The 12,053-nt window shown below is 42.7% G+C and overlaps 1 protein-coding gene and 1 long non-coding RNA gene across 5 annotated transcripts in view; one reads left to right on the top strand and one right to left on the bottom strand.

Moving 5' to 3' along the window:
• Positions 1 to 12,053, bottom strand: part of INPP4B (inositol polyphosphate-4-phosphatase type II B) — a 2,419,090-nt gene that overhangs the window by 1,058,760 nt on the left and 1,348,277 nt on the right. For 2 of the 4 annotated variants that reach the window (XM_085641588.1, XM_085641587.1), the window contains exons 1-2: positions 8,031 to 8,158; positions 6,844 to 6,955 (exon numbers count right to left, since the gene is read on the bottom strand). In XM_085641588.1, the coding sequence (XP_085497714.1) occupies positions 6,844 to 6,955; positions 8,031 to 8,104 (186 nt within the window). In that variant the 5' untranslated portion in view covers positions 8,105 to 8,158. Of the gene's footprint in view, positions 1 to 6,843; positions 6,956 to 8,030; positions 8,159 to 12,053 lie in introns of those variants that run through there. The other 2 variants (XM_085641585.1, XM_085641586.1) reach the window with 1 other exon arrangement.
• The window catches only part of LOC146862397 (uncharacterized), a 64,102-nt gene continuing 60,112 nt past the window's right edge, over positions 8,064 to 12,053 (top strand). Inside the window, exon 1 of the long non-coding RNA XR_014978121.1 lies at positions 8,064 to 8,266. This is a non-coding gene — a long non-coding RNA (uncharacterized LOC146862397). The remainder of the gene's footprint in view (positions 8,267 to 12,053) is intronic.

Raw genomic sequence — 12,053 nt, 5'->3', positions numbered from 1 at the left:
GGGGAGGGGTGATGTCAGCATTCATGCCTGGAATGAGCCCTTCAAGACAGACGGGGTGAGTTGGGGACAGGCAGGAGCACCCTCGGTACATGACTGTTGGGAGCATGAGCGAGGCCTCCAATTTGCAGGAGGTGGCCTCGCGGGGGCTAGAAAGGGACTGGGCCATCGCTGGAGTGCACAGGGCCTCCCACAAAGGGAGAGGAGGGCCTAGGGCAGAAGAGGCGATTACGCACAGGTGCTTCTGCTGCAGGGTGATGCAGGGGGATGGAAGTGGCTGTGAGGGTGAGCGAGGAGGATATGCACAGGCCAGGACAGAGTGGGGCTGTTGAGGAAGCAGAGATAGTTGATTTTAGGGAAGTTTATGCCCAGGCCATGGCATAGGATGAGACTTTCTCCATAGAGGATCAGGAAGCAGGCACCACCACCGGGGAACTGGATTGAGGGTGGAGCCCCTTTGAATTGAGCAGTTCCAGTTGACTGGGGAGGGTACCTCAAAGGGTGAAGGGCCTGTGGGCAGTGGAAAAAAGGCAAAGGGGAGAGCTCATGGGCCACACTTCTATAGCAGAGGGTGCCCATTTTTCTTATGAAGGGCCCCTATGTGAGGGACGTGAGGACTTCCATGGCAAGGTCTTCTGCCAGGCAGTATCAGTGGCTGATGAGGGATTGAGTGATGATGAGGGGGACAGCATAGGGGAGGAGGTGTGTTTCTGTACCTGTGGGAAAGCACATCAGGTGCATGGGCAGTCAAGCCACCAGTGTAGGCATATGGTAGGGGAAGGCAGATAAAATATGGGGACCAGCCGAGAAGCAGATCAGAATGGGTGCTTGGCACTTTCAGCCACCCTGTTTTGGGGGCGCAGTGGATGACTATTTGGGAAAGGCACTTAGTAACAGAGTTAAAAGAGGGGGTGGCTACGATAGCACAGCGGTCTAGTAGTTTTACCAGCACACCAGGCCTCTGCTCTTTTTTCTACAGGTATACATGGAATTTGGGGCCCCAGACCCGACGTGAAGAGAAGGCGAGGCCCAGTGAGGCCAGCTGGACACCAGCAAGGGACTTCAAGATCACTGTCTCAAGAGGGTCTGGTGTAGCCTCGGTGGCGCAACACGGGGAAGGTTTCCGAGCACCTCCAGCACGGGATCCCACAGGACAGTATGTCCTGCATCGGTAGAGAGGTGGGGAGGGCAAAGTATGGCCCGCCACCCCACATATGTGGTTTCTGACACAACAGAGCATACGGTGACAAATTTGTTTAATCTGGTGGGTGACGGGGCTCAACTAGAAGGGAGAGTGCGATCTGCCCTTGACTATTATGTAGAGAGTTTAAGAATCCATTAGGTGGCAGGAGGGCACGGGGGTCTTTTCTAACCCTTATGCTGCGGCAGTAACATTCACGGAGTCCGAAGTGGAACCTGCCAACAGGAAAGCATGGCGAAGCGGCAGGCCTGTTAGCGGGCACCCGTCTTAGCATCAGGTAAGATACAGCAGAGCAGGTATAACCTCTTGTATGACATCTGTGGGAGTGGAGGCAAAGGAGCCTTAGAAGTTCTGGTAGGCCCTACACCGGCGACTGGGCAGCGAAGGGCAGGTAACTAGCTTGCTTCACTGGAGGTCAATGTTTACTTATCTATGTCACAATCCTAGCCAATGAAGCTTTCCCTTATGATTCTTGGGGTTGGATTTTGCAAATAAAGTGGTCATATCCATTTGGGTGCAGGGGCACCTTGACCACACCTGAATCTAGGTATCATTACAGGGTTACTGGGTGTCGCCGTCCCAGACCCCCCGCCCCCTTTTCTTCACCTTATACACTTTTGCACGGTCCTGAAGAAACGCCACTGGATCCACTAGGGACCACGAGAGGCGTGAAACACGTCGACCTGATACCATTAATATTTTACCATCACTTGCACTAAAAATACGCAGAAGGAGAATACTCCCTACCCTGACCACCCTGTCAAGAGTATTCCTCTTGAATCCAGTTTTTAACCATATTATACAGACCCCAGAATAAAGTCTCTCCAGGGTACTAGTGTGATATTTTTAACTCACTAAGCACCACACCCTACACACCTGCACTCACCACTGCGGCATTCCTCACAAAAGATCTTTGACAAAGAGCCCTCTCGTTGGGCCCGTGGGGGCTACAGTGCCACCCCCATGAGAAACAATGCCTGATGATGAAGCATGACACCCCTCTGAGTGTGTGAGGGCACTTTCTTTACAAGGAGGAAATCCCCCCTTTAAAACTAATATTATCCAACCCACTCCCCTTGACAGAGTTTCTGTCATTTGTCCTTCTAGCGAATGGACTGGTCAGCTCTTTTCTAGGAACAGTTACTCTAGTGATTGAAACGTAGACTGTAGGGAGCACGGGTGCTGGACCTCTATTTCCAATCTGCTCCCGTACCCCCTCTTTTTTGTGTTTGAGTTGAGGAGAAGGAACCTTAGAAGTTTTGGGAGGCCCAACTCCGAAAAGGTTTGTATGCTAAAGACACAGGAGTTGGTACCAACAAAGAGGTTGCAGGTTCAAGAGGTAACTGCCTTCTTTGCAACCAACTTTCATAGGGTTTTTCAGTGCAATATTAAGTAATGCTTTTGATTGCATGTCCACACCTTCTACTCTGTAAGTGTCTACTTCTTCTTCCAGAATGCTCACTGTTTCCCACTGGTGATCCTGTGCAAATTGCATCCCACTCTCCTTGGAACATTCATTCTTCATGACAGTGTAAGCATTACTTAATATTGCACTGAAAAACCCTATGAAAGTTGGTTGCAAAGAAGGTAGTTTAATTAAAATATATTTTGATTCTGCCTTGGATATCCATGAAGTGACGAGAAAAATCTATGGTGCAATTAAATGTAAGATTTTCATTGCTGAATCTCTTTGAATATGGACCAAAGTGACTTGATTAATATGACACCAGGAATGTTAAAGCCTTGAAAAAGACCAAGTCTGACTGACATTGAAGGGCGAAACACGTGTCGGCTGTTCGGCTGTTTGAGAGAAACAACCTGTTAATGCATTTGATTACCATCAAAAAGAGTGGATTGCTTAGATCACATTCCTCTGTTCGTGCATAAATAAAGGTTCATATTGAAAACCATTTCCAGGAATTCTGCAATTACTAAAAGGACTATTAAAAATCTGGAGGAAGAGTCTGTCTCACACTAGAGTAACATAAATAATGAGGTAAAAAAGATTCAATACCTCGAGAAAAGCCTCCTCATTATCCGAATAAAGGCATTAGGACTCAGGCTGGGACCTTTTGAACCTTCCATTGTAAACTCCAGTGGTGTATAAAGTCTGTTTTCAATAAGGGAAGGTGGCAATGTCACTCCTTGTCCCTTACAATACCCACCTAAGGCTATTTATTGACGTCTGGTCTGTTCTTGTCTGTGGTGTACGTGTTGCTTCTGCTGCCTGGGCTGCACCTGATCTGTGTCTTCAAGGGAAGTCTGAAGCACGCTGTAACTATTGTTTGTGTCTGAGGGAACTCCGTACTGCAGTAGGTAGCTGTCCTATAAGAGTAACGGAAATGGCACTGGTAGTGCCTGTACTCTACCTGCTTGAATTAAGGGTGCGCAGCTACTTCAACTTCATGGCGTGTGGGTGTATTGACTGTAAAAAAGGGCGCACCGCTGTTTTCCACACTGGATCCGCTCTGTTTGAGTCTCTTTGTCCATGTCATGTCAGTTCTGTATGCGAAGAAAGCATGTGCTGCTGCTTCCCGATCGCGCTTGATTCGTGTTTGAGGGAAGGTTGCTCAGATGCTTTTCCTGCTATGCCTACTCTCTGTGTTAGCTTAGCTTGAGAAAACACTGACTGTACTAGAGACAAACTATTGGATTTGGTAAGGCTTGTTCCCTCGTGTTTATGTTATTCTTCTGAAGATGTTACAAAGAGCTTTGATCTCAAGGGCAATGTTCTCAGGAGTGTGAAATTTATTGAATAATCAATGTCTCTTCTGAGCCTGACAACTCACCGCTGCCATTAATGGGTCAGAGACAATGTGTGAACTACAGTAAATTGTGCATCATCTAAGCAGAGGAGCAGATGTTTTAAGTTTTGATTTGTAGCAAAGGACTCAGCTTTGCTTTACAGGATGCTTAAGCTTTTTACATTGTCAGTACTTGTAATTTGATGGGAACATTTATTATTTTTATCGTACAGTAACAGAAGGGCTCCTTAACACCATCTCCCACCGTAACAGTAATGCGCCTCACCCACACCAAACATGGAATCCTAGAACACCAGCCATCCATGTCACCTCCTCGCGCCAACACAGAAACATAAAGTTGAAAGAAAAACATTTATATCTTCATATCCAATGCCCTGTGCCGGTGTCCCCATAAGAGTTGGTGCTATGTGCATGTCAGCAACTGGTTTAATTTTTATTTCCTATTTTTTTGGGTGCAACAGGGAAACGTTGCACCACAAAATTAAGGACTACAAGTTATTTTTTCTTTGCACTGCTATCCTCGTGTGCTGGCACTTAATGTGTTTTTGTTCAACAAAGCCATATACACCTATCTCTCTCTCTCTCGCTCTCTTTCTCTCTCCAGTAGCGGTCCGTGGAGGGAGTGACGGTGGGGCAGTGAGGCGGTGGAGGGGCAGGGTGGGGAAATGTAAACACCGGAATATGGATGAACGGAGGTAAGTACACATTTAAATAAGTAAACAGAATTTCGTTGCGCGCGCTGCTGTCTCTATCTCTCTCTATATATATATATATATATATATATATATATATATCTTAATAAAAGACACATTCTCTGGCAGTGGTATTTTGATTCATTTGAGCTAGAAACATCATTGAAATCTGCATATTAAGAAATGATGTGGTATAAATAAATCTGTTATAATGTGGTAAATGCTGTAGCCACAGACTTGCAAAAATCCACCTGTCTTCGACATTATTGTATCAATAATTTATTCACCAGAGTTAAACAAAACAAACACTCAAAATCCTAGCAGGTGCCCACTGTTAGCTGAACTTTGAAGAGAACAACGTTTTCAAAGTAACTACACCGAAATCAACATGTATGATATTGTATTGCCATCTGAGGGTTCTGGTGACATTAAAAAAACACTTGGCATTCTACGAGCCCCTAGACACAACATTGAACCATACTGCACAGTTACTCATTACAATAAAAGAGGCAAAATAAGCACAGATTTAGACTTTGATTACCACAGTGCAAAGGTCAAATCCCATATTATGACCTTAATAGAGTTGCATATTCTGGGCCTTTCGGATCATCATGCTCCTCCACTATGAGCCCATGCATTGAGACTCTGCTCTAGGTCTGCTAAATACATAGTTTAATAAACATGAACACATGAAGGAACGGCATGACTTAACCAGATGTGCAAATGAGTAGAGCGCGATAAGCTATTTACCACCAATGCTGATGGGGAGAGGACCAGCATGACTCACATCACATCACCTAAAACGATACTAACTCCATCTTGAAAGGGGAGTATCCTAATTTTGGTCCATGAAAAGAGTTGATAGAAGCCTCCCGGGTGATTACAGACTCAAAGCGCTACTAGATGCAGAGAGCATGTTTTTAAAAAAGTGATCCTAAATGAATTAGAACATCTTATCTGCATGCATAGGTCGATTCCCTTTAAGCAAACTGGATTCAGAAAAAGTGCATCAACAAATGATATTGTCATTGCTGTGTAAATCATAGCAATACCCGCTGCATTAAAGGAAAACAATCAGTTACAAGGCTAATCTGCAGATTATCGCTGCTGTTGACAGAGCGGCCAGGGAGATACTATGGCAAAAGCTTCACAACGTGGGAATTGGCAATCTTTTAATTGCTTTAATCCAAAGGCTTCATCAATACACCTAGGTTACGTTCAAGATAACAAAGCAGTTTCATCATACCCAAAATGGATACCTTAAATGGCCTCAAATATGGCTGTATCTAGACCACTCATTCTTTTAAATGTATATAACGCTGATATGGTCACCAATTTATCTAAAGTTAAGTGTTATATGCCTCATTAAAGCAATACCCCAGTTTCAGGAGGGCAGCAGGTATTCAAAGAGAAGTTGTGTTTAGTTTTCAGTACCCCATCATGGCGACCATTGTTGACATGTTTCACCACAAGGTAGGCTTTAAAATATTCAGAAAGCCTGAAATGAGAATAATCACATCGCCAATGGCTGCCAGATTGTTACTTGTTATAAGAAAAATGAAAAACACATGTTCAGAATGATTCATAAAGGGAGCCCCTTCATTTGTTTTCTGAAGATTTTAAAAAATAATGATAATAAAAATAGTATGTATACCTAGCCACACACACACACACACACACACACACACACATGTAGCATCTCCCATGCACACTCCTTTAATTTTTCAACATATACAAAAACAATAACCCCATTTAACACTACCTCACATACTCAGACGCCTTGAAGATACAAGTCCCCTACAAATAGGCTTCCCACAGATCCATTACATCACATTCTCAAAAGGATTTCTTACCCCTTGACATACAGCAATGTCAGACACAAATACTCAGACCGTTCAAATTCTCCCGCCACTATTTAAATATGCTTCACTGAAATATCAACTCAAACACACATACGAATTACACCTCTAGAAAGGGCCTCACACAGTCAATAATTTTACATATGCACGTGCCTACCAATACATACACAGAGGTACTCTGCAAAAGCACGACCATGCTTACTTCATTGGAAAGATGATTTCTCACACTGCTTTCTAAATAATGAAATTATACATCGTCGTGGTGCTAACAGAAAGGACAGCTGGCAGCACACACATTTACTAACGACATTTGTGTTAGAGGTTCCCACCTTCTGCCCTTCCACATCTGCTGTTATGTGACAAGTATCGCCGTCTTCCGCCTCTCCCATCTTCACAAGGCTGACCTCGATGCTGCCAACAGCCTTTCCACCATTTAGAGTTCTGGATTCAAAAAAGAAAAAAGAAAGTTTTATATTTATGCCACCAATCTACGAATAAAAACTTCAAACAAAGATGTCTAGTTTGGTATGTATAGTCCATCTGGGTCTTCAGCAAACTGTGGTACAAAGGCAACACCCTGACTGTAAGAACATACATATCTGTTCAAATGAATTGTACATTTAACTACAATACATGCATCCACAATCAATCAATGCTAAAAACCATCAGTCAATAAATGAGTTAACTATCTAGAGCACACTAAGCCTTTTAATAATCGCAAACATATATGCTGGTGTACCATGTGGAGCTGGGCGAGTGTGCATGGGCTGAACATGGAATCTCTCTCGCCCAACAACCATCCTAAGGATGGAGTGAACGTCTGTAGGGAATACTGTAACAGGCTACAGCAACATGTACTCAACTCAGGAGACATATATATTAGCTGCACATTAACTCTGTTCAGTACTATCACTGGCTCTCTCAGAGCGGTACATCTAAGCAGAGAAAAACGCGAAACCAGCATGGCAGCATCGCAAAAAGTAAACCAGTCCGCACCCAAGCATCATTGAATCGATTTTACTACAGAAACTAAAAAGACAATATATGCAAATACGTGAACACGTGTGGCAAGGTAAGCAAATATGTCTTTTAAAAGATGCAGCCCAAAGTACATACCTTCTAGCGGAAGAATCGAAGGATCCTGTGAGATGTTTTTATGCGCCCAGGTTTGTAGGACACTCCCCTCAGAGCGCAGTCAATGCCCTATTTATTTTACAGCCCCATTAGTCATTGCTAAACAAGCAAACAGACCCATTTCTGCAAAAGCTTGCAGCTACTGCTGACTATCCGACATAAAAGGCACCGTGCTAATGTAGCCTGAAGTCATCCGAAATAATGCACGAAACCCTGCAGATAGTCTGAAAATGGATGAGCAGTGCCCCAGGTAAGCAGAATGCCGTTCCATAAATAGCACGCGCCTTCTTTCTCAAAATGTTTGCACTAGGCAGCTGCTTTTACTAATGCACGACCTTTACACCCGGCAGCAATGAAAAAGTTTCATAACCTGAAAACTTACTTCAAATTCACAGTCGGCTGCCCTTCGGTCTCACAGAGGCAGCCTTGGCAAGCACTTTGAGGTTGGAAATACATAACGCTTGGAGTGAAAATGCAGCTCCGGCGAAAAGAGATTCAAACGCCCCTACTTCCTGGACCGTCCCCTTCCTTCCCAGACGCTCCCAACTGGTGTGGCAAATGTCCAACCAGAAAGGCACTCCCTTGTGGTTTGGGAGGCGGCGCCAATATACTGAGCAGGTGAGCGGCTGAGGAAAAGCTATACATTATCTTTCGTTTACTTTGCATTACCATATGAACAGCTGGAACACAGAGTTTAGTAACAGTCTGTATAGTGTAAACTATAGCTCTGTCATCGAGACAGGTGTAAATTACGACCTTCTAACGGGAGTAACTTATACTTATTAGGCTTATTAACACAACTTTCATACCCAAGCTTGTGCAATATACCCCTTGGCAAAGAAACCGAAGTAAAGGAATTGTTATCTCGAAAAAGCTCACTTGCATCATTTTTCTCGGCCCTGCCTGTGACTTACGATTGGATAAATAACAAAATGCTATATTAACATCTTGGTTCCACTTTTCATTCCTGCTTTGAAACATTTTTCCCACCCTTTCCTCACATTATATGTGTGCAAACACGCCCTGTGGCGCGGTTTAAGTTGTGGAATTAATTCCTTGTCAATACTGAGGGTCCCTGGGGCCAACTAGCCCACCAGGTACCTCCAGTAAGCGCCACGGAGCTGAGTTGCAGAGTATTGTAAAAAGGGGCGTGGCCTCTGAACACCTCTCTGCAACGCAGCCTCCTGGCGCATACTGGAGGTACCTGATGGGCTACTTGGCCCCCAGGGACCCACAGGATTGAGGAGGAATTTATTCTCTAACTTAAAACGCGCCACAGGGTGTGTTTGCAGACATATCACCTCAGGCCACGCCCCGTTCCTTCACCACTGTGCAAACGCACCCTGTGGCGCGTTCTAAGTTGGGGAATTAATTATCTTTCAATACTGAGGGTCCCTAAGGGCCAAATAGCCCAACAGGTATCTCCAGTATGCGCCAGGGAGCTGCGTTGCAGACAGGTGCTCAGAGGCCATGCCCCTTTTTACACCTCTCTGCAACTCAGCTCTGTGGCACTTACTGAAGGTACCTAGTGGGCTAGTTTGACCCTAGAGACCCTTATGATTGAAGGGGACTTAATCTCTCAACTTAGAATGGTGACAGGGCGTGTTTACACAGTGGTGAAGGGAGGGGACGGGGCCTGACATGATGTGTGCAAACAGTTGGGGAAAACATTCCACTTCAAACCTGAGGGACCATGGGGGCCAAGTAGCCCACCAGGTGCTTCCAGGAAGCGCCACTGCGCTGCGTTGCAGAGAGGTGGTGCAGGCTGTGCCCCTTTTTACATCTCTGTGCTACGCAGCTCTGGGGCGCTTACTTGATGTACTAAGAATTCCAATGTACTCACCTGTTATCAGGAGAGAACCCAGTGCTGCATCTTTTAGCCCAGCACTGACCCTGAAAAGTAATTCTAACCGTACTTACCAGTAACTTGTATTTCCTTCCATTGGAATCCATTGTCTGATTTTCACCAGAAAAGTTTTAAAGTGTCTATTTTCGGAAACTAAAAATATTCCTAAAAAATCGCCTGTATGACTTTTACGCATTCTTTCAACTGTTTACAGGAGATGCACCACTGCTGGATCAAGGATCCACCACTGAGTAAAAAAAAGTAACGATAACACTACTTACCTGCTAAGTGAATTTCCTTCCATAGGGTAACATTGACTGGTTTCACTTGGAAATTCTTCTGTGTGGAGTTTTGGAACTTTAAAATATTCACCTAAAATCATCCGAACATCGAATTCCGATTTACTCACCTGTTATCAGGAGAGAACCCAGTGCTGCATCTTTTAGCCCAGCACTGACCCTGAAAAGTAATTCTAACCGTACTTACCAGTAACTTGTATTTCCTTCCATAGGAATCCATTGTCTGGTTTTCACCTGAAAAGTTTCAAAGTGTCTATTTTCACAAACTAAAAATATTCCTAAAAAATCGCCTGTATGACTTAAACGCATTCTTTCAACTGTTTACAGGAGATGCACCAGTGCTGGATCCAGGATCCACCACTGAATAAGGAAAAGTAACGATAACACTACTTACCTGCTAAGTGAATTTTCTGCTATAGGATAACATTGGTGATTCTTTGTGAAAACAATTCTGTCAACTTTTAAAATACAATAATATTCCTTAAAAATCACTACTGTAACCAAAATGCTTTTACGCTACTGTTTACAGGCGATGTCGCAGTACTGAATCTAGGATCCAGTCCTGTGGTTAGAAAAGTAATCCATAAAGTAACTATTTGCATTTAATTAGAAATTCCCATTGAGCTCAATGTTGCATTGTATTTGAAATTGTGTTGCCCATTGCAACAACTAACTACTGTACTTAAAAGTCGATTGCCTATTTGCAAAGTATTTAAACTATAGTAATTCATTCTGAGAAAGTATATTTTGTAATGTAATGTATAATGTAATTATAATGTAATTTAAAAAATAAAATATCTAAAAAGAAATAGTTTTAAAAAATGTAGGAAATCAGTTTAAAAAAATCAATATAACATTTAAGACATTTACAAATTGTCTTTTACAAAACCTTTGAAATTCACTGAAAAAAACATAGGTTTCAGGCCTGATATAGCTAGGAAGTAGCATTTAAAAAACCTTTGAAATTCACTGAAAAAACCATAGGTTTCAGGCCTGATATAGTTAGGAATTAGCATTTAAAAAACCATAGAAATTCACTGAAGAAACCATAGGTTTTAGGGGTGTTATAGTTAGCTGGACATTTCACTCGTACAAAACCATTGAAATTCCTCCGATATAGTTAGTTGTACTAACTACATCTCGCGCGCCCGCAATCCACTGCTGATGATGTCACATATTACATCATTCATGACATGGTCAGTGACATCACTGATGACATCTCAAATGACATCACTGATGACATCATCGATGACATCATCCACGTGACAATCAGATACACCTCATCATACACTAGTATAACCTTTCATCACTCACTGTAAAATACAGAGTGCCATATTTGAATCCATTAACACACCAATACAAGTTTCTAAACACCCACTCAGTGATTCCTAGATCTACACACACATCTAATCACTTGCCTATAGATTCACTCATACATGCTGTCAATGATCAATAGAACACTATCAAATATACTTATACACCTATATCGACATTACACACCAGCACACATCCTAATCACTCATGAAGTCATCCTACTCACTTATGCAAACAATAGATCATACTTACATTTACTTAGCTACACACTTTTACAAACACCACTTCATCTATTCATATAGATAGTAACTCATACTTAGTGTGTTATAAAATCACTATTACAAGTACAAAGTTATCCAAACAGTCACTCATACAATCACTGAGTCTTATGTATACTTATTTATATACAACAACTGACTCATACACTGGCTTTTATTTTTCTAGTTTGTTGGACATGTACCATTGAGACATATATTTGCTCATCACCACACCCATAAAGATATTCACTCACCCAAACAACTGTTATAACATGTAGTTTTAACTTCATATACCTACTGAATCAACTATTTACACATCTTTGGGCAGTCACACACCCCCCACCGAACACCACACACACATTCACTCTCCCATACAAATACTCAGTTAACTAATCAATAACTAATATAGACTTTCACATAGCTAGTAACCAACTGGTGCAGCAGTTTACACAACAACTGACAAAGTGGTACAGATATTCACACGGTTTAGTAACTAACCAATATATTTAGTGAGACACTATAAATTAGTCAAGTAAACAGTCAATCACACTGCTACTAAATCCTCCATCCAGATATGTATATTTATATATCCACTCATTCTTCAATGCAAATTGCTATATATATAATGCATATTTAAATAACGAACCAAACCACATTCACTGGATGATGTCATCAGTGATGTCATTTGA

Source organism: Triturus cristatus, chromosome 2_2, assembly GCF_964204655.1.
Source record: "Triturus cristatus chromosome 2_2, aTriCri1.1, whole genome shotgun sequence".
NCBI lineage: Eukaryota > Metazoa > Chordata > Amphibia > Caudata > Salamandridae > Triturus > Triturus cristatus.
The sequence above is the reverse complement of the archived record's forward strand: the minus strand, read 5'-3'. Positions and strand labels throughout refer to the sequence as shown.